General features: G+C 41.9%; 1 protein-coding gene and 1 pseudogene across 1 annotated transcript in view; one reads left to right on the top strand and one right to left on the bottom strand.

Moving 5' to 3' along the window:
* Cpsf160 (cleavage and polyadenylation specificity factor subunit 1) overlaps positions 1–23,889 on the bottom strand; it is a 265,363-nt gene that overhangs the window by 132,794 nt on the left and 108,680 nt on the right. The window contains exons 15-16 of the mRNA XM_080283825.1: positions 18,373–18,500; positions 2,729–2,882 (exon numbers count right to left, since the gene is read on the bottom strand). Coding sequence (XP_080139951.1) covers positions 2,729–2,882; positions 18,373–18,500 — 282 coding nt within the window. The remainder of the gene's footprint in view (positions 1–2,728; positions 2,883–18,372; positions 18,501–23,889) is intronic.
* Positions 291–409, top strand: LOC145414301 (5S ribosomal RNA; annotated as a pseudogene).

Raw genomic sequence — 23,889 nt, 5'->3', positions numbered from 1 at the left:
TGTCTCCACCTACACCTGTGCTTGTCAGGTAAACTGGGAGGTGCGGTATGGTGGTGCGGTGCGGTCCTGCCCTGCTCCACTCTTTGAGGAAGGCGCGTCGGCAGCAGCCAATCAGCGGCTAGTAAAAATGTAAAGCGTGTTTGGATTGGCTACTGGTAAGGCTCCAGCCAACTGTGTGCCACCTACCAATGAGTCTGGGTATTTCCTCACCCCACGCCACGATTTCGCTTGTATTTTATCAAAATTATATATTAGCCGATTTTTAATTATTATTTTAATACAGCTATTAATATTTTGGCCATACCACGTTGAGTACACCGCTTCCAGTCTGATCACCGAAGTTAAGCAACATTGGGTCTGGTTAGTAATTGGACGGGTGACCACCTGGGAACACCAGATGCTGTTGGCATAACATTCTCCCTACGTGTCAAGTGGGGTTGGTGGAGGATTAGTGCCCCTCCCTGTAAAATAATTAACTCTAAGCCCTTGGCCACCCCGTTTGGGACACATGGCGTCTGGCAATGAATGAATGAATGAATATTTTAGAATAAATAAAGATGTAAAATACCATAAACATATCCATTTCAGAATACAGTACTGAAAATAAAGATGTAAAATATGTACTGTACCCTAAAAATAGCCGTAGTAGGCTTTGCGGAAACAGCGATGAGGCGGGGTTTCCCGCAATGTAAAAATACTTAGGTTCCAATGAAAATCCCGTGATAAAGTGAACCGGCAATATCTGAAACGCATTATAGCGGGGGTTTACTGTATATATATATATATATATATATATATATATATATATGGTAAACTCTCCAATATCCAACGTAACAGAGCCAAAGGCATGTCCGGAAATTGGGTTTGTCCAGAAATTGGGAAAATGCCTCCTGGACAGGTACTTATGAACCCTAACCCAGCCTCTCTCTCCAATATCCAATGTAATAGGGCCAAAGGCATGTCCGGAAATTGGGTTTGTCCGAAAATTGGGAAAATGCCTCCTGGACAGGTACTTACGGACCCTTACCCAGCCTAACTCAGAAAACCACTTTCGTAACTCCCTACTGGACATGCGCAGCACCTATTTAAGACCCTATTCACACAAATATGGGCCAGAAACCATGAAATAAATGAAAATGAACCAGAGAATGAGGAATGAGAAGTATGGAAAATATTTAGCAGTGTACAACGTACTTACAACACGTCCGTGGCCGTTTTGAAGATTAACCCGCCTCCTCTAAGGCTCTGGCAGTGGTGAAACTGCTCTTGAAGCACGTACATTAATCCAGTGTTGTGACGCACTTAGTCCTTTGCACTGTGAATTAGAGTATAACTGTTCAACACTGCACATTCTGTTCTTACTTGCGCCATGCCAGTGGCAACACGCCAGTTTGCACTCTGCACTAAATCCTTTGAACTCTGAATTCTAATTTCTTAACACTGCACAACACTGTAAATTCGTATGTGGTTTTGCAGCGAGATATTGCAGTTTATTCACTGTTTAGCCGCAAAAATAAGCGCACGTGGCAACCACTGCGACGAGTGTCTAGTCACAACAGTAGTTAGCAGGGAACTGGGGAGGGGGCAAGGAGGCAGGGGATCGTTCTACTACACGGGAAAACATAGCTGTTCAGCGCTGCATGCCAAGTTCAAACTACCGTTGAAAAAATGTCAGACTGTCTTTGCTTTTTGACGTTTTTTAGCCATTTCTGGGTTCCGAAGGCCTGGGCCCAAAATGTCCGGACATTGGGGTGTCCGGGTATTGGGCATCCAGTTATTACAGGGATCACTGTATATATACATACAGTATATACAGTAATACCCCAATATATGATACCCCGGCTTAACAATGAGTTTTGATTTTCTTAAAACCAATTTTGATGATATTTTTGACAAAAATTGTGTGTTTGGGTTGATTAATATACAGTTTTTAAACTTGGATTGTGTTTTAGCCATAGGTGGGGTACAGTTTACTAAGTTTGATTTTTTCCAGACTTATATTTGACAACTTTCCGAATCTATTTGTTAGTTTATTGAGTTATTTACAGGTGTTAGGCTTAAGTTAGTTTCTTTTACAGCTGTTAGGCTATATAGATCAAACTTGTTTGGGGGCTCATTTGGGTGGGTTTTGGACTTGGTTGGGAGGGAAATCCAAGGCTGAAAAACGCATCCCATTACTTTACATGTTAAAACTACCCCGTTGTACGATATCCCATCAAACAATGGGTTTTTGCCTAACCAACTGCATCGTTAAACTGGGGTATACCTATACATATATATAAAATGTGAAACTATTAATACGAGATAATAAACCGTAGTATGAATAAAATAACTTCTGAAGGGTATGCCAAGGGACATGTGGTTATCCATACATATGACTAATGGTAATGAAATTTTTCCAGTTAACAGAAAGATTCTATTTTCTGAAAGCCTCCCAATCCTGACTATTTCAGAATTTGGGAAATGTGCTGTACCTATTATTTTGCACTCATATTTGCAACATATCTTAATACATTACCGAAAAGGTATTTAAAAAAAAAAAAAATAAAAAAAATAAACTGGATAAAAGAACATACAAGAAAATACGAACATTTAGCTTACCAGAAAAAAAGGACTTTAAATACAGAAATTCTTGATAAGACCAGGTAAAAGTTAAACTGACCTCTGGTACATACGTCTACCATCATGTCTATGTGTACCAACTAACCACTCTGCTACAGTCACTGACCCCACTGTAAACACTGATGTTGCTGAAAGGTCGAAACCTCAAGACTCGATCAATTTCTCGTTGATCTGTTCCAGTGCCCTCCTCCTCCTGGCGCCTCTTGCTGCGACTGGATCGTTTCTCTCGCAAGATTAGGTTGTGCTCAATTAACCTAAACCTGTTGTGAATTACAAAACTTCAGAAAAATCTGGGACCTCATAGTGTGTACATTATATACAGCACTTTTAACAAAAAAAGTTCTGGGTAACCTCATGCTATTTCAAGGTCAAGCTATATCGTGACATGTACTGTGCTGTACTGCATTTACATGTGACACTGGGAGTTACATTCTGAAGACCCCCCTACCCCCCAAAAATAATACTGTATATACCAGCATATCAAATAAAATACAATAAATAAATACAGTAATAACATTCCCAAGAAATCTCATTACAGCCTCATTCATACGCTTTTTGAAAATCATAACTTACCTAGAGTCTGTTGGGCATTTTTATCTCACAGACACAAGTCAGTGTAATATTCATCCATACAACTGAAAAATTGTGAGAAATTTCATGATACATCTGCACAACCAACTAGGTTAAACACACTACCTCTCATGGACCTAAAATTTGTAGATATAGAAATCACTCAAACTCTTATTGAAGACCTGCAAATGAACATGAATGTACCGCGCTGGCAAATTCTGAGCTCCGCACAAATCATTATGAGTTTAGCCAAGGGTTGGCTGTTATGATGTAGACTGCCTGCTAGTTGGAAAGTGATGAAATCTGATACTAAAGAAGCAGCAGAGTTTCACAGTTTTCTCATTAGTGCAGTGAAAGACTGTGAATGAGGCTTTCTCATTTTGTATTACCAAACTTCTATTTTCCTGGGTGGTGCAGTCACTTGTGACAAGTAGTAGTAGAAGTAGTAGTAATTGTTCCCTAGGCAGTCTGGTAGAACAGCCCTGAGTCCCTAAAAGGGCCAACGGCAAGACAGGGCTTTCCCACAGAGATCTCAAGAAGGGTATATTGTGTTGTTGGCGCAGGTGATTGTGTGCAATGAAATCTTCCATAATGTGCTTAATAGTATGGGATGCTGTGTTGCATCCTGGACAGGTGTCAGTGACAGAGTCATCCAGCCTCTTCTGAAAATTCAAGAGGACTGGATGATGCCCACATCTCAGCCTGGCCAGGTGGACCCTGCCCACACAAGGGAGATAGGATTCAGAAGGGTGGATATCAGGAAGCCGTGTATGCAGCTGTGTGTTGTCTTTAAGTGACTGAAAGGAGTGATGAGTGATATGAGTATGGATATGCTTCTGGAAGCTGGTTTGAGGTGGGTGAGGGGGGGAAAAGATGACAGTATTTGTGTATGATATTATGTGCTGGGTGTTGTTTTGATGTTCCTTTGTGTGTGTGGATCTGCTGCTATGTAGTATAGTGGATGGTGTGGGTTTGTGGAGGCTGTGGTGAGAATCTGGGTGCCTCTCATGACTCTGAGGACTTTGGTTTCTTGGTGTAGGTGGTCTGTGGGTGTAGTAGCTGTGCAGCCTGTGATTATTTGTAAGGCCTTGTTCTGTATGGTCTGTAGGGTGTTGTAGTGTGTTTTAGTGAGGTTAGAAGCCCAAGCAGGGCTTGCATAATTCATCACTGAACATATATATTGTTTGTATATTGCGGTGGTGGTTTCTCTGTTGTGTCCAAATATCATATGGGCAAGTGACCTTAAGGCACTGAGTCTTGGTGTTAATTTATCTTTAATGCCTGTGATGCACTGTTTAAATGACAATGATGTATTGTATGTTACACCAAGGATTTTGTGTGTGTGTGTGTGTGTGTGTGTGTGTGTGTGTGTGTGTGTGTGTGTGTGTGTGTGTGTGTGTGTGTATTTACCAATTTGTAGTATATATACAGGAATTGAGCTAAGCTCGTGTTGTCCTGTCTCCATATGTACATTTATCTAGTCTAGTTTTAAACACATGAATGTTTTTTGTCTGCAGCACCTCTTCGTCTAGGTCATTCAAAATACTTATGCTTCTATTCGGGAAACTGAACCTTTTAAGATCATTAACCCCTACACAGCGGTGATGTTTTTGCACTCCTTGCGCGTCCCGCGAGGATATTCATGCTCCAACTAACTTTTTAAAAATATTTGCCAAAAATCGGTTATTAGTCCTAGAATATTATATGTGCATATGGCACATACCTTCAGCTTTCTCCTGGGATGTTTGTTGAGCCTTTGTCGAGTACCATAGGACTTGTGGAGACTTCTGAAGTTGGGTAACAAATTCTCCACTTTACACTTCCCGACACCCCATAATATGATTACCACAGCCTGATATTATCACTAGAAACACTATTTTATGATTTTCTAGTAGTTTGGAATCCATACACCAAAAAAAAAACCCACTGTGAATGCAATGAAAATTACGAGCGCGTACGAGCTTCCCACTTGCGCTCGTTCCCCGCTGGTATTCTGTCATTTATTATTCATAAACACACTCACACTTTATATTCCTATTACTTTATTACACTTATATATATATATATATATATACAGTATTTATCCACACCGGTAAGTTTCCTTCAGTAATAGTAGTTTATTTTCACTCCAGGCATTAACTTTCTTGTTCAGTAAACTTGCATAGAGAGCAAAGCTTTGATTGTCATTACTCCAAGTATTTGTACTCATATTCTTATATTAGTAATTATTTACATTTCTATTTTATTTACACTATGTTATACACTGCCACTTCCAGCAAATAAGGGCTCCTTTCCCTTGGAGCTAGGATGAACTTGGGACACTGAAGCACTCGTAGTTTATCACCATTTCCTCCACTGGCTCATAACACAATTCACCAGAAAGATTGTAGTCACTGTCCATCATTATCATGGATAAATTACCCAGTTCACGCTTCACAGCAGAGTCATTTAGTCCTTTACCCCTTCCCACACAAGGTTTAGTAAGGGTAGAGGTCACAGGGCCCTCTAGAAGCAGCGGAAATGGAGGGGCGCAAGTGCTAAGTGCTTTCATCTCAAGAGACAACACTGAACTAAATGACGAGGCGGATATGGGGCCGCCAAGGGTTGACAACGTCAGCGAGGTGACAGCTGCTAATTTATATGCAGTGAAATGATAAGCAGGAAATTAGGTAGTTCCAGGTGAATGTAAATATCACTTAGGCTTCTCCCTTCCTTTCTTATATATATTTTTATTACGAGAATAGATTACACGGCATATTTCAAGGGGAAATTACCAGGGAAAATTAGCGAACAAGTGCATGTGGGGTGTTGTCAGGTGATAATTAGCCAACTCCAGGTGTATGGCACTATCAGTTACCTTATTTTTTTTTGGTATACATTATTTTGTATAAGAATAGGGCATAGGGCTTATTTCAATGGATGAAATCAGTGGAAAATTCGGGGGAAGATTTGCTTAGTGCAGCACGGCCAGGCAGGCGAGAGGAGAGGGTAATGAAGGGGAGTCAAGAACGGGGATAAATGGCTAAATTGTCAACAATGGATGGGAGTACAGATGACATTAGCAGTGCTGACTATTGTTGGACACTGGCAGTACTGATAGATGATACAGGCCACCACTTGAAAGCCCGGGAGATTTCAAATAACACAAAATCACAAAAGTGACGCCCCACAGTATGATCCATTGCGCCAGAGTGTCACGAAAGTGAAGCCCCACGGTTAAGGGGTTAAGACATCTACTTTTCCTCAACTTGAAGTCATGACTTCTTGTTCTTCCATCATTCAACATAAAAAGATCCTCTCTATCCACCCTTTCCAATTCTCTTACATTTCTAAATATCGTGATCAAGTCACCTCTTTCCCTTCTCCCCTGCAGTGTTGATAACTTCAGTTTTTCCAACCTCTCCTCGTAGATGAGTTCCCTTAACCCGTTAACTGCGCATGGCGTTTTTTTGGAGGTGTCCGTGGTGCGAAGACATAGGGGTAAAAATGAAATTTCCCAAAGGCCAAATTTTATCTTAGGAATTGAGAGAACACATGCCAAAGTATACAGTAACGAAATATTAGCTCAATATTTACCTTGGTAATGCCATGGATGGACATCGAAGTGTCTGATTCCCAATTGGAATGTATGGTGTTCGTTTTCATTTTTGGTTTCGGTTTCTGTTTTGAAGGCTCAAACATACTTCCATGGGTCGGTCTTGGTAACCATGGCACTATATTCGAAATTCACCTGCGCAGCCAGGGCTGTATTAAGCAGTCGCACTCGGAACAACCCAGGCTATATAGAGCAGTTAACGGATTAAATATGGTATCATCCTCGTTGCCATCCGCTGAACCCTCTCTAGCTTATCAGTATGCATCTTCAAATGAGATAACCATACTACAGCCACATCCTCCAGTCTTGATCTTACCATGGTCACTATCAACTCCCTCAGCATTTCCTCGTCCATACAATTAAAAGCCACTCTCATGTTGGTCAGTAATCCATAAGTTCCTCCAATGATTTTTTTTATATGCTTTTCTGGTGACATATCATCCTGAATAATCATTCCCGAATCTTTCTCATTTTTTCTTTTACTAATTATCTCATTGCCCATTTTATATGTCCAGTGTGGTCTTTTTTCATTCATTCCCATTTCTAATACATGACTGGCATTAAAATCCATTTTCCAAGTCTGGCTCCAGCTGTGGAGTTTGTCCATGTCCTCTTGCATTTTTTACAACTATCAATATCTTTAACCCCTTCACCAACGAGGCTCCCCCCCCCTTCATTCCCCAACACTGCTTTTCCAGGGAAAAGCTGCTATCTTGTGAAAATAGCTATGGTGTTTTGTATGTTTGTGTATATGTGTGTATGTGAGTATACGCCTGTGTGTAAGACTGAATCTGTCACTGGTTGTGCTTGTTATAAATATAACAAATCAAAAAATATTTCTGAATAGGTTTATAAAAATTACAGTGCAGTGAATGAAAGTATATATATATATATACGAATTAATTTAATGTACTGTACTTACCTATTAGAAATGTTTCCTCTGAACTCAAATCTAGGCCTACATTTTCTCGGCCTTCACGCCCCTCCTTGGCCCAAGCTGTGGCATATCCTGGCTGTGCCACTAACGATACTGTACAACATACTTCTGCTTCAGTACATGTAAATGCAGGGCAATTTCCTTATCCCCATGGAAACGAAAGGCTGATGAGAGTGTACATATCACTTTCTGAAAGTGGACGCCAAAAAAATGCTGTTTACCCTTTTCCTGTGGGTGTTCACTGAAAAACTTATTTGTCTACAGATCTGTCCACTCAAATAATTATTTCACCACATCTGCATCAAAAAGCAGCTTGAAAGAGTCCAAAGACGACACGCTTTCAGATTTGCTGATTGCTGGGTTTAGCCAAAGAAACTCAGTCGTAAATTCAGGAATATGGTTGGGACGTGTGTCAGCAAATATGTCGCTTATCAACCGCCAGCCACCTTCGATTTCTTTTTCGTGAATATCATCAAATTCATCACTCCCAAGTTCTTCATCCGACGAGTCATTGATATCAAAGTCTTGAGCCAACGGCTGATAGTCCTCATCACTCGAGGGATCGCAAGATTCCTCAAGCATACGCTGTGATTCAGCAAAATTCACTACGGAAGGAAAGACAGTACACTCTCCTATGACACAAAGTCAAGACTGATCCTGGCGGGATGCAGAGCTACTGTCCAACACACCATCAATCACGTGCCCTACCATATATATTGGGAATGGCTGAAAAAATAAGTGGGTGGAGCTTATTCAATCCTCAGTAACATATATGAGCCAATATGTAAGGCCCTAGCACAACAAACTAAACCCTCTGCTGTCTCCTTTGGCGGCACTGATATATGACGACACAGAGGCGTCATAGTGAGCATGCACTGGAGGGTTATGACGACGTATAAGCATCATCGTGGTGAAGGGGTTAATATGTTTCATGATTTTAGCATCATCTGCGAACATACTCATGTAACTATTCAAACCCTCTGGCAAATCATTTACATAGATCAGAAACATTATTGGGGCTAAGACAGAGCCTTGGGGTACTCCACTAGTCACGTTTCTCCATTGTGACACCTTGTCTCTTATGACTGTTCACATCTGCTTTCCTGTCAAATAATCTTCCATCCACTTTAATAGTTTCCCATGCACCCCTCCAAAGGTCTTCAACTTCCACAGCAGTCTCCAATTGGGCACCATGTCAAATGTTTTCTTGAGATCAAGATAGACACAATCTGCCCATCCCTCTCTCTCTTGTATGACATCTATTACCCTACTGTAGAAGCTTAATAGGTTAGTAACACATGATCTTCCTTCCCTAAAACCAAAATGTCTTGGTGTTATCACTTAATTTTCTTCTATCTGCTTTATCCATCTTTTTCTAATAATTTTCTCGCAGATTTTACAAACAATACTAGTAAGTGATACTGGTCTGTAATTGAGTGGATCTTCCCTATCTCCTCCCTTGAAGACTGACACAATACTTGCTCTTTTCCAATCTTTAGGTAACTGTCCATTTTCCAGTGAGGTCTTGATGATATAAACAGGCCCCACTAACTGGTCTGCACATTCCTTCAGGATCCATCCAGTCACACCATCTGGTCCCATTGCTTTTCTCACATCCAAATCCCTCATCAACTACAGCAACTCATTCACGTCAACTGTAATATCTGCCATTCCCGTCATCCTGGGTTCCATTTCAGGTTCCCTAAATTCCTCTTCCAACACATAAACTGACTGCAGCTTGTCGTTCATTATTTCACACAATTCGTAAGTTTCATTTCCATCCCTCAATCGTATTATACTGTCCTTAAGTTTCATTTTACCATTTACAAACCAATAAAATAGTTTCGGCTTTTTTACATTTAGTTACAATATCATTTTCGTATTTCCTTTCTTCTCTCCGTACCCTTACATATTAATTTCTTAGATGCTTGTACTCCTCTCAAACCCTTCCATTATACCTTTTTCTCACTTTACTCCATGCTCTTTTTCATGCCTCATGTGCCATTCTACATCTGTCGTTAAACCATTGTTTCTTCCTTTCCATAGCTGCAGAAAATTTTGGGACATATTTACTAACTCTTGTTTTATACAGTTCTATAAAAATTTCATATTTCTCATCAATATTTGTGATTGTACTCATTTTAGTCTACATTTCAGAAAACGCTCCTCAGGGAAGCAAAGACTGTCTTCCCATCATTGTATCTATTTTCTGTGTTTTTCATATCTTTCTCCTTCCCTTACTCCTGCCACTTCCATCTTAATAACCAGATGATCACCTCTACCTAAGGGGCATTGGTAGGGTATGTTCTTCACAACATCTGGGTCCTTTGTGAATACTAAGTCGAGGCTTGATTGTTCGTCGTCTCCCCTAATTCTTATACTGTATTTTCTTTAATTAACTGTGTTGACATGTTTTCCATCACCAATTCCATTAACTTATTTTCCCATGATTCCTCACTGTTCCCAGCATCCATACTTTCCCAGTCAACTTCTCTACAGTTAATATCTACCACTATTACTACTCTATTTCTTCGTTCAATTAACATCTTTAGTTTAATGATGGATTCTCTAATTAACTGTTTGTAATCTTCTTTTGTCCATGCCCTAGTTTTGGGGGGAATATAAAATAATATTACATCTATTTTTTCTCAATAAATGTCCTCTATTTCAATTCCCAAAAGATCAGCCAAGGTATTTTCAATTTCTATATTTTTTGCTCTTAAGTCATTACGGGTTAAAATCATTATACCTCCCCCAAGCTTGCTTTCTCTATCCTTCCTCCAAATATTATAATTGTTCATCCATCCATCCATCCATCATCCAATCCTACATTGCCCCATGAGGAGCATAGGAGCCCGGAGCTAAGCAGTTGGTCCCGGCATTTAAGATGAGAGTGACTAGCCTCACTCATCCCTGAGTGGCATTACATGAGCAATCAACCCCAACCACCCCTTGGATGAAGAGAGAACCTGTATTTTTACACCCCTTGGATATAAACATTCACTGGCTCAATCCAATTGGAGAGCAATAATTACTCACTAAACCACCAGGCGCCAAAATTTGGTTATATGGTTACCACTCAGCATAATAAATGGTTTCCTGGTGTACAGGAAGTCATTTGGCTTGTCACTCAGTGTAGACTCACCCACATGCAGAAGGAAGAGGAAAGAATGAAGGAAATCCATCCAAATAATTTTACGTCAACATCTCAGGGCAATTTAGTCTCGACCAAGCAAACAATTTCAGGTTTATTTTCATTTATATAGTCTCCAATTTTCCCTTTCTCAGATATTAACCAATCTACATTACTATACATGATACTTAGATTTACTGCCCTGATTTTACCTTTACTCATTCTTCCCTTTTTCTTATGCATATCTATCCCTCTTGTTTCCTTCACTTCTAGTTCTTCACATACCACTTCCTTACTTTCATATCCATCACTCCCCCCAAAAAAAAGTTTTACATTTTTCCTCTGTCCCCTTGTCATTTTTTCCTTTATTTGCTCCTTCAAAGATAGTAAAACTTCTCTTTCTTCTTCATTCAAATCTTTTCTTACTATAATATTTTCCATCCCTGCCTCTACTTAGTTTACAGGTCACTTTAAGTATATCATTTACTACACCTTCTGATGACAACTTAACTCTCATGGGTCTTGCTTCCCCTTTCTTATATGGCCCTATCCTCCTTACTTCCTCAGTTTCTTTTTCCCACTTGATTCCTTCGGGATCGATCTTGCCCAATATTTTTCTCACCTGATTCGTGTCTCTCTAGAGTCTCACAGATCTAACCTTTTCTTCCTCCTCCCTGTTTCCAAATATTACCACACATCTATTCCTTTCTACAGTTTCTCTCACTATTTTCTCTTTTTTCTTCCATATTTTCACCACATTTTCTTCCATTTTTTTTCTTGTTCATTTCACTTGCTTCCTGAATGATTTCTCTTAAGCTAACCACTTCTTTCTGTTCTTCTTCCACATGTGCCCACTTTGCCTTTTGCTCTTCTAACACACTACTCACCTTCTCCGTTTTGTTACTGCTCTCTTCTAGTTTTCTCCTTAATTTGATATTTTCTCATTTCAAATTCTAAATCTCCTGGTTCGCCGTCTCATTGGCCTGGATCAGACTCTGTATAGCATTCTCAGTATTTTCAGGCATGTTTCTTAATTCTAGATCCTCCACTTTCTTTTCTAGTTCACTAATCCTCATAATCAATGTTTTAACCAAATCCATCACATTTGTTTCACTGTCAAATCCTGGAAATTCGGGTCCCTTGATGTTTGCATTGTCGGCCATGTTTGAGGTTGGTTACAGCACTAAAAAGCTGTTACTGAAAATACTACAAACATTCATGTACTCTCACTGACAATAGCTCTTTACATTTCTGGTAGTCTATATTAACTTACAATACTTTAAACTTAAGACATGACCAAAGGAGACAGGACAAACATAATTCCTGAAAACTACAAAGGTTTGCAGTGGTGGTTGAGAGGCGGTTGAGACACATCCGTTCACTCTGTGTGTGTGTGTGTGTGTGTGTGTGTGTGTGTGTGTGTGTGTGTGTGTGTGTGTGTGTGTGTGTGTGTGTGTGTGTGTGTGTGTGTGTGTGTGTGTGTGTGTGTGTGTGTGTGTGTGTGTGTGTGTGTGTGTGTGTGTGTGTGTGTGTGTGTGTGTGTGTGTGTGTGTGTGTGTGTGTGTGTGTGTGTGTGTGTGTGTGTGTGTGTGTGTGTGTGTGTGTGTGTGTGTGTGTGTGTGTGTGTGTGTGTGTGTGTGTGTGTGTGTGTGTGTGTGTGTGTGTGTGTGTGTGTGTGTGTGTGTGTGTGTGGTGTTTATAGTGAGGTGTGGAATGTGACTGTGCTCTGCTGTCCAGTTTGTGGGAAGGGTCACTGTAGATCTGGCTGGGGCTATTTTGAACTGTTTGTGATGAACCATTCGTGTAGTGTGTTGAGGTAAGGTTGGAGGATGTACGTGACTGTGTTTGCATTTTGGTGTGTACATGTACAGTAAAATTCCACATAACTTTCACATAACCCTCTGCAGCTGTACTGTATGATATTTTTCCCACTCATTTCGATCACCTTTGTTTCTGTACTATGCATAATCACAGCCTTCTTCCACTTCCTGGTACAATGGCAGTCATTCAATCTTTCTTACATATTTCTAGCTAACTGAAACTGCAATGCTCTCTTTTTACTCTTAATCATCTCTACATACACCTCATCGACCTTATGTCTTCCTATTTTTCAGCCTCTACACAGTATTCCTCACTTCTGAAAATGTCACATTTATGACACTACCTATCTGTCTATTTATTGCCTGACGCCTTAAACCCGTAAGAGGTGGCCACAAACAAATTGCCTCCATGTTGCTCTGTCCCCCGCCATTTCACTGCCCTGCTTAAGCTCACACACCCCTCTCTCATATACCTCTCCACTCCATCCCTCCATCTCATCACTTATGACACACAATAATTAATTAGTTTACAGCTTGAAGTTGGGTGAGAAGTTAGTGGTTACTTTTACTTTCAGTGCTTGTGTACTTAATGAAAAAGATACTTCTATATTTTTCTTGTGTACATTCACCTAATGAATTTGTAAATGTAATAATACTCTAACTTAAATACCAAAGTTAGGTACTTTTAACAACTCTGGATATAACTAACAAAGAATTCAGCAAACATATCCACACCATAAGAAAGTAAAGAAACCTTTAATAAAAATGTCTGTTATGTGAAAGCATTCTTTGTAAACACCTTAAGAGACGGAAGATGGGCTTACTAAGTTCACCCCCTTCTGTTTCACGAGCCACAAGGCTCCTAATACTGTATTTCAAATGACATGGATGATATGTATCATGCTTCTTGAAATATCAGACACTGCATTGTGTAAGATGCACCCTAATTTTGAAAGAGCAAATCTAAGGATTTATTTATTTTTTTTTTTAACCCCTAACCAACATCAATTATAACCTTTGCCTGATATACAGTAAACGCTCAACTATCTGTCATTGCAATATCCGGCACATTTTGCTCAGCTCTATTAAATGACATCTGGCAGAATTTGGCAATGTCTGATACTGAAAAGGGAAACAACTGACGGTATTATGCATTTTTCGAGAGTCATGTGTATCGCCTGGCTCGGACATGGGACCCAGTTGGCCCGCGGGCAGACCCCACAGCACTGCAACACAAGCCAGCCAATTGCAATGCACTGCGGGAGCAGTCCACCCAACGCGCCAAGGCAACCATCAACCTCCCAACCCCGTTGACTCATTCGTCACTATACTGCTGTGACTTCCTTTGTGGCCCCTCAGTGCTCCATGCCCTAGTGCTCTGACTACAGTATCCTAGTTCTGGGTGATGGCCAAGTTTGTGGCTTTTGTGGTGGTGCCAACACTAGGCGAGTATAAAATTATGACTTCTGCATGCCTACAGCATGTTCTCAAAGCACTGCTACAGTTCCTTGGTGGTTGAAGGACAGCAAGAGGGTTGTCTAGTCTTGGTGGTCTTCCTGGAATGCCTGGTGGAAGTGCCCTTGCCCTAGCCACTGGGACCTTCACTGCTGTAGGGATGCATATTACAGGCAGACTGTTAATCAGGCTTGGTGTGCTGCCTGGTCTGCTTTCTACTTGACCCTCTCATTCTCCAGCTCACCATCCTGGACTTGGTCCTTTATCTGGGCAAGGAAGGGTTGCCCTACCACCTCCTCATATCCCCTAGTGATGGAGGCTACCCTACTGGTTGGCTTCCAGGACAAAGCTGCCTTCTTGGCCACCTTCTTCAGGTCTCAATTTGGTGCCTCTTCTCCACTTTCAGGTCTCCAGCAGTTGTTGGTAGTCACTCAGGCTGGCATCTCCTTCCCTCCCCCTGCAGACTTGGCCTCCCCCTTCACTCAGATGGAGCCTTCCTCTGCTCTGCAAGTCTTACCAATTAAGAATGCATGCAGCCTGGATTCTGTCCCTGAGTTTCTGGTTCATATCCCCCTCCCTTATCAGGTCTCTAACCTTGACATCTTTAATGACTGCAAGGCATCTGGGGCCTTCCCTTCCTGCTGGAAAGCCTCTCACCTTCCCTCCATCCCCAAACCAAGGAGGGACCCTTCCTCTCCATCTTCGTACAGGCCAATACTGTTGCAATCCAAAGTCAGGAGGGTGCTTGAGAGGATGGAGTGCTGCCAGCTTTACCGGTGGCTTGATTATAACTGGTGTCTGTCTGAAGTTCAGTGTGGGTTCTGCCCTGGGAGGGGGACATCTGATATCTTCCTCCAGTCTGACCATCACATTCACCAAGCATCCTGTTACCAACAAGTATTCCCAGTGGTCTTTGTAGATCTCCATGGGGTCTTTGACTCTGCCTCCCATGATGATATCCTTTAAAAGTTTTGTTGTCTCTATGTCACTGGCTCTGCACTTGCCTGGGTACAGAGTTTTCTGGAGGAACGGTCCTTCTGCGTTTCCCTTGAGGGTACTTACTCCTCCCCCACCCTGGTCAAGTGGAGAGTACCACAGGGATCTGTTCTTAGTCCCCTTCTTTTTAATGTCTTAATGTCTGACCTCCCTTGTCCTCCTGGAGTGTCCATCTTGGTCTGTGCTGATGATGTCTCCACCCTCTGCAGTGCTACATCATTATTGGAGGCCTACTATCGCCTCCAACAGGCTGTGGATGCTTTTGTCATCAGGACTCCAGACTGGAGATTTACAGTTAATGTGCACAAGTGCTCTTATGTGCTTCAGCCATTTAAGGCTTCCTTTCATGCCGATGGTTCAGCTCACTGGGAGACTCACCCTACTGACCCAGCATAAGTTTCTCAGCCTCCATCTGGATGGCTCCCATCTCATCTGGGACCCTAACATTGACTATCTTCAGTCAGCATGCCTTAGGAGCCTGGACATCATGAAGTGTGTTACGGGATTTTACTGGGGTGCTGATCAAAGTACTCTCCTCTACCTACACCTGGCATTCATCCAGAGCAAGCTTTCGCAAGGGTCCTCCCTTTATAGATCGGCTGCCCAGACTCACCTCACGAGGTTCGACATTGTACATAACACAGCACTTCGCACTGTACCTTGTACCTTCAAGTCCATCCCTGTTGTTTCACTTCACACGGAGTCTGGGGTGATGCTTCTCTCCATCTATCACCTGGAGTTGGACTACCAGCTGCTTTGTTGTATTTCTGCCCTTCCATCCAGCCACCTGGTCTCCTCCCCCTACTATCTCTCCAGTCTCTACAGTCCTTCGCCAGCCTCTGGACTGGTCACAAATGCAATTACCCTTTATTCTCCGAAGCATCCGGGCCTACCAGACCTTAATTCTAGACCTTTCCTGGGCCACCCCAGTGGCCCCTCTCCTCCCTGTTCCTCCTTGGAAGGATTTGTCTGTGGCTATCTCTCCCTATCTCCCAGTGCCATTTTTGAAGTCAGCTGATGCAGTCTTGGCAAGGCAGATCTTTTTTAGCATGGACTCCTTTTTTAATGGGGACTCCTTTAGAATTTAAATGGATAGAACCTTTGCCTAAGTGGCTTACTTTAAGGACCTTTCCTTATGCCAAACTTGGTTTTTCAATGAACAGCATGACGTTCTGACTGCAAAACTCCTTGTCATGTTCCAGGCCCTTGAGTTTGTATGGACCTTCTTCCATCCCCAGTGAGAGGTTTTATAGCCCATATTGATTCAAAGTCTTCACTTACCCTCCTCCTCTCAGATTATTCAGACTCATTTCAGGTTTGTCAATGTTATTTTGGAGCACCTTTTTCTCCTTGCCTCTTCCCCCTGGTGTCTTCACCTTCGCTGGATTCCCCCACATTTAGGCATCCCATGACAATGAAACTGCAGAAGCAACAGCAAGGCAGACGCTGACCTCTAGCATATTGGTGTCTGTAACACCTGATCCTGCCACATTCACTAACCTCGCATGTGGTGCCTGCATATCGTACTGAAATGCAAACCATGCCTCCTAACTGTGGCATCTTCACACTGACTCCTCTGCACATCCCTTGGCTCGCCATCCCTGTCGGGAAGCTGATGTTGCCATCAGCTGGTTGCAGTTGGCCACATGGGTTTCGCAAGTCACCTTTAATATTTGGGTATGATAAAAGCACCCTTGGTGCCAATGGTGTCCCCAAGTACAAGAGACCACAGAACATTTCATGTTGTAGTGTCCAAGGTTCCAATCCCTCTGCACACTCTTAAGAGGCAACCTGGCAACTCAAGGTGTTTTCAACCTGTTTCTTCACATCCTCTTGGGAAAGGGTAATGGAGCTCTTCGTTTGTGGCAATGTGTTTTGCGGTACACATCTGACTTCATCCGAAAATCTAGGCAGCTCTCATACATTTAACATGAGGCTCTGACCACCCTGCATCAGAAGAGCATAGGGCTGTTGTTTTGGATGCTCCCTCAAACCAACCAAATGAATAAGTTGTGGCTGTCCTTGAATTTTTTTTCCTAAATCTTTTGAGCAAACATTCAAGTGAATCTTGTTTTTCAAAATTTATCAGTAGTTAATATAAATGTTATTCTAAACTGTATATTCTACTGATGATGGGCAGGTAACAGGAAAACTACCTGTATATGTGGCTGCTTTGAGGACTCATTGCTAACACCAGTATAAATTCATGACATTCATCTTTGACAACATCTGGGGACTTTTCAGAAGGAAAAAACAAAAATGTGTCTTATAGACCAAAAAATGCAAGAATTCAAGAAGAGAGAGAAAGAGAAAATCAGAGTACTGTATAGGTGGGTGTACACAGACGCCAGACTTTAACTGAACTCTTATCATGGTGCATTAACCCATGGCATGCATCTTACCCCATATGAATCAACTGAGGGGGCATGCAACCTGCTTCATATGAGTGGGATTTTCTTTAACTATGCAACACCAAGCTTCTTGTCAGAGCAGCATCAAACTTTTTTTCTTTTCTTTTCTTTTCTTTTTTTTTTTTTTCTTTTAATAAATTGGATATTACACTTTCTATCACCTCTCATCTCCACCTCTTAGATCAATCTTAAAAAAAAAAAGCAACTGCAGCTACTAACAATGAAATTCATGTCCTTCCTGATCCATTTATCTTGGCATTAGCATCTGAGGAATGCTCAAACTTGTCTATTAAAAAAAAAAAAAAAAAAAAAAAAGTGGGGGTGGAGGGGATGATGACTTAGGGAAGAGTGGGAAAGATTAAATAAATTATCAAAAGTAACACATCCTGCTCAAGATATGGCTTCTAAGACTAACTGGCAACTCACTGAAACTCTGACAGGAGTGAGTCCTGCTCACATAGTTGCTGGTTTCCCACCAACAGAGAAATTTCCAAGCACAATAACTCTAGCTATGGTGAGCTGAACCAAAAATATTTTATGTGTAGGTGTGTAATACCATTTCTAAGTTGACAATATACATCTGAAGTCATTTTGCAACGGTAACTAAATTGGCTATATTGTCACATCACAGAGCCTGTTTTACAAATCCCTTGATCCAGTCCATGGGTTAACATTTCAGTGGAATTTTATGTCTGGGTTACTGTGGTAGTTCTTTCTACCTGCTTTGATATTTCAAGCTAAAAATATTCCTTCTTTATTTCTAGACTTATTTCACAGACAAGAAAACAGCCTAACATTACTCTCCCTTCAAATCTCTATAACAAGAACTTTACCTTATCTTGAGCTGAGTGGGTGTAAGGTTCTCATAGAAAGGAAACACCTCATACATAAGCAGATCCTCCTCAACTCTGGCTAGTAGTACTGGCCGCAGGTTCTTGTTCCCCATTCCAACCAGAAGAACCTTAGGAGACAGAGACAATTACAATGACATCATCATTTCATTTTGTTTCATTTGTAAAGGCTCCAGCATGCTTGCATGTGTCAGCCTTTGTCACCTGATTGTGGCAGTTATACAAAATACTGTAGTGCTATAATAAGACAGTATATGAAGTGTTACAAAAATTTACATATACACATCATCTAATCCTGTATTATCCCATGAGGAATGTAGGAGCCTGGGGCTATGCAAGTTGGTCCTGACATTTAAGATGAGAGTGACCAGCCTCACTCATCCCTGAGTGGCATTACATGAGCAATAAACCTCAATCATCCCTTGGATATAAACCTACACAGGCTCAATCTAATTACCCACTAAACCACCAGGCATCATAGTCTGGTTATATGGTTACCGCCCAGTGTAATAAATGGTTTCCTGGTGTACAGGAAACAATCTGGCTTGTCACTCAGTGTAGAGTCACCCACAGACAGAAGGAAGAAGAAAGAAGGAAAGGAAGACAGAAGTGGAAGGAAGGAAAGAAGGAAGGAAGAGAGGAAAGGGCAGTCAGCAGCACTACATCGAGTGAGTGGATGGTGCATGCCTCCACCTACCACTAATAAAAATTTACCTGTCTGAAAATTGACGGAACCTAGAAGGAGTACCTAGCTGCGAAATGCTGAGGAAACAAGTTGGTAAAATCAGGTTTAACTAGATCAACTCCAGTCCATGCAAGAAAAATTTATGTTCAATGGTCAGTTTACATCCAAGATTGTAACAAAGTCCCCAGGGATAGGGGCTTGCACCAGCCTGAAGTAGATTAATTTTCACTTCTTTGACAATGACCCATGAACATTCAGTTTGAACATGTCCTAGATATGGTTATCTGCTAATCATCACCATCACCATCATCACTGCCATCCCAACTCATACTTCCACCAAAAAATATGAAGTGAGGTGGGATCCAAACAGAGAGAAAAAGAAAGCATCAAAGTATGAGAACTATCAACAGAATGCCTGATGAAAAATACTACACATACATTCATTCACAAACTGTTCAAGCATTGGGAATCCTGGCTCTACCCAAGCATAACTTGCTTTCTGAAACCCATTTTACACCTATCTACAGATCCTTTCTGTAATGGCAGGAGTAGACTGTAGCACCAGTCGAGCAGGGCAGTACTCCCAAGGTGGAAGGAAAGCTGATGACAGGGAGAGATGGAGCTCCCATTTCATTAGCCCTCGGGACTAGGTCCCGACCATCCCCCTTTGCTGAACTTTTTCAGTGTCTCAGTAACACAGAGAGTAGACCAGCATGCTCTCCAATACAAGTTTCTCCAACTATCAACACCAAACTACATGCACAATACACACCACACTTCCTTTTCAAAATTTTCAAAAAATGGCGTCGATTAACATGGTCTCGGAGTCCCCAGGGGGGGGACCATAAATGCCCCCACCTTCAGCCTCTCTCCCGGTGACAACTCAAGGTGCCTGGAACCACTGTCTGACTCTCTTCTTCTTCATTTCTGCAACATTCGTGGCCTTTCCTCTAACTATCGCCCTGTTGAGCACCACCTCTCCTTCTCTAAACCTCACCTTCTTTTCCTAACTGAGACTCAGCTGTCTGAGGCAACTGACAGCAAACCCTTTTCTGTATCCTCCTACTTTCTCTATACTCATTTCAAAGCCAAAGGTGGCTGTTGTGTATATATACGCAACAACTTATCTTGCTCTCGTGTTCCTGAACTCGATTCTTCTGAATTCTCTACACACTGGCTTCGGCTTTCCTGTCATTCTCTGACTAAATATATCTGTGCTGTTTACTTATCTCCTAATTCTACTGACTATCAAAAATTCTTTGACTATCTTACTTCTACGATGGAACACATTCTATCCATTTCTCCTTTCTCTGAAATCTCCATTCTTGGAGATTTCAATGTTCACCACCGCCTTTGGCTTTCCTCTCCTTTCACTGATCCACCTGGTGAACATCTTACACCTTTTCTATCCTTAATGACCTAGAGCAGCTTGTACAGCACCCTACCCGTATCCCTGACCGCCTTGGAGAGAGCTCCAACATACTTGATCTCTTCCTTACAACTAATCCTTCTGCTTACACTGTTAATCTTTTCTCTCCGTTGGGCTCCTCCGATCACAACCTTATCACCTTAACTTGTCCTATTGCTCCGGTACGGCCTGCGGACCCTCCAAAAAAACGTTGTCTCTGGCACTTTCGAGCTGCGGATTGGGAGGCCCTCAGGCAGTAATTCTTTGATTTTCCCTAGAATGATTGTTGCTCCCATGGCCGGGAGCCATCTGAGTGTGCCTTGAGTATTACGGAGGTTATTCTCTCAGGCATGGAAGCATACATTCTTTTCTCATATCCTTTGACTAATGCACGAAAGCCTTGGTTTAATCACACTTGTTCTAATGCTGTCCGCAACAAGGAGAGAGCCTATAAAAGGTACCGGAGCCAACCCACCCCTGAATCACAACTTTTATACATTTCTGCCCGGAATCGTGCTAAGTCTGTTCTTCGCTCTGCTAAAAATAACTTCATCCGTACAAAATGCTCTCAACTCTCAAACTCGAACTCTTCCCGCTCCTTCTGACACCTTGCCATAAACCTTTCTAACAACTTTACCTCATCATCCTTCCCTTCTCTTTTCTACTCTGATGGCTCTGTAGCTATTTCTTCTACTGATAAAGCAAATCTCTTCGCTCAGACTTTCTCCTCCAATTCCACCTTAGACGATTCTGGTGCTGTTCCTCCCTCACTTCCCCCCTCTGACTTCCTCATGGCTAACATTAAAATTTCTTCAGCTGATGTATTTTCTGCCATTGCTGGCCTCAGTACTAATAAGGCATATGGGCCTGATGGAGTCCCTCCTGTTGTTCTCAAGAACTGTGCTTCTGTGCTTACTCCCTGCCTAGGTAAACTCTTTCATCTTTGTCTGTTAACTTGTACCTTTCCTTCTTGCTGGAAGTTTGCTCTCATTCAGCCAGTCCCAAAGAAAGGTGACCATTCCCAACCCTCTAACTATTGTCCAATTGCTTTAACATCCTGTATCTCAAAAGTTTTCGAGTCAATTCTTAATAGCAAAATTTTAAATCATTTTTCCTATCATAACCTTCTTTCTGATCGTCAGTATGGGTTCCGTCAGGGACGCTCCACAGGCAATCTTCTCACCTACCTTTCAGACTCCTGGTCATCCTCCTTTTGGGACTTTGGCGAAAGCTTTGCCATTGCACTTGACATCTCAAAGGCTTTCGATCGAGTCTGGCATAAATCTTTAATTTCCAAACTGCCCTCTTACGGTTTCTATCCTTCTATCTGTGCCTTCATCTCTAGCTTCCTTTCTGGTCATTCTATAGCTGCTGTTGTAGACGGCTATCGTTCTTCTCCTAGATCTATTAACAGTGGTGTTCCTCAGGGCTCTGTCCTATCACCAACTCTCTTCCTTTTATTCATCAATGACCTTCTAAGCTGTACATCTAACCCTATCCACTCATACGCTGATGACTCCACACTTCAGCTTTCCATTCGATTCCCACAACGTCCATCTCTGCAGTTACTTCAACAGGCAAGGGATGAGGCTATGGTACACCTAATGTCTGACTTGGCTCGTATCTCTGACTGGGGTAAAAATAATCTGGTTGTTTTTAATGCATCAAAGACTCAGTTTTTGCACCTATCAACCCGACCAAATCTTCCACAGGTATACCCACTTATGTTTAATAATACTCAACTTAATCCTGCATCATCGTTGAACATGCTTGGGGTTTCATTTGCTCGGGGCTTGTCTCGGAAAGATCATATTACATCTCTTGTAAAATCTGCTTCCAAGCGACTGGGTGTGCTAAGCCGACTCTATACAGGGGTTTTATCCGCCCCTGTGTGGAGTACAACTCTCATGTATGGGGAGGCTCCCTACATACAGCTCTTCTCAATAGGGTGGAGTCAAAGGCTTTTCGTCTCATTAACTCTCCCCCTCTTACTGACTCCCTTCAACCTCTGTCTCTTCGCCGCAATGTTGCATCTTTATCTCTTTTCTATCGCTACTTCAATGGTCACTGTTCCTCTGAACTGTCTGCATGCATTCCACTTCTACGACAGGCGCATAGCAACCGTCTAGCAGCAAACTCTCACCCCTTTTCTGTCCAACTCTCTAATGCAAGAGTTAACCGTTACTCCCAGTCCTTCATTTATGCAACAGGTCAACTCTGGAACTGTCTCCCTCTGTCTGTATTTCCTGCTTCCTATGATCTCCAATCTTTCAAACACAGTGTGTCCAGGCATCTCGAAATGAATGGATCTTGAATTTGGCTCTCTCTTGTATTTTGTTTTTCTCTTGGAAGGAACAGTATTGCAGGCTCATTGCCTTTGGTTCCTTCTTCCTCACATTTAAAAAAAAAAAAAAAAAAAAAAAAAAAAAAAAAAAAATTGAGGGGATACCACATTCGGTAATACCAGAAGTTTGTTGAGTCCAAGGGTCCCCCCCCCCCTTTTCAGGTGGAAAATCAAGCATATGTTTGAAAACAAATGTGTAAAATACCATATTTTTGTACTACAAATGAAAACTACAGTATACTCGTTTTACATAAACTTGGCCCATAATTTTGCTGCTTATTTCACATCCTTCTCATACCACTTCTTCATGACTACAGACATACCTCAACTTACGAACATTCAAGATCCGAGCATTTCAAAGATGCGAGCATGAAAAAAAATAACAAACATATCACAGGTACAAACGTAACCACAAAAAGCTAATTTAGCTTGTAATGCCCCGTTGCAACCACTTTTGAATGTGGTGGGGGGCAGTAGTTGCGAGGCGGGTCGCTAGACAGCAATGTGGGTGCTAGGGGGACTAACCCGCCATCTTTTGTTTTTGTTTTGTTTACGTGGAGTAGAGAAGATCGCTGCTCATTGTGCTTTTAGTACTTTCACTCCATTTAATATGGAGTTAGACTTACAGTGGAAGGAGGAAGAGGCTGAGCCAGAAGTTCAGACCAGGAAAATGATTATCAAGGGGTTAACAGGTGCCTTTGGAATGAGAGAGAAAAGGCTTGCTTCCTTTGAAGAACAAGAGCCGAATGCTGATAGGTTTGGCTGAGTCTGTGTTGCTGTGCATGATGCCCTGGCCTACTATCGTCTCATCCTTGACGAGAAAAAGAAGAATGCTTCCCAGTCGTCAATCGTGAGGTTTTTCCGAAGGGTGGAAACGAAATTAGACGAACCACAGCCTTCAACTTCCTACGCTGAGCCTTCATCCTCCTGTGCTGAGCCTTCAACTTCCTATGCTGAGCCTTCATCCTCCTTTGTTGAACCTTCAGCCACATCCGTTCTGCCTGCTTCTCCCGAAAATCCTGACTCGCCCACTGCTCTCTCCTCACCCGCAGCTTCCAATTA

The sequence above is a fragment of the Coenobita brevimanus genome, chromosome 98, assembly GCF_032717465.1.
Source record: "Coenobita brevimanus isolate Jiangsu-jjx chromosome 98, ASM3271746v2, whole genome shotgun sequence".
In the NCBI taxonomy this organism is placed as follows: Eukaryota; Metazoa; Arthropoda; class Malacostraca; order Decapoda; family Coenobitidae; genus Coenobita; species Coenobita brevimanus.
Note: the sequence above shows the minus strand (reverse complement) of the source record. Positions and strands in the feature narration are given on the sequence as shown.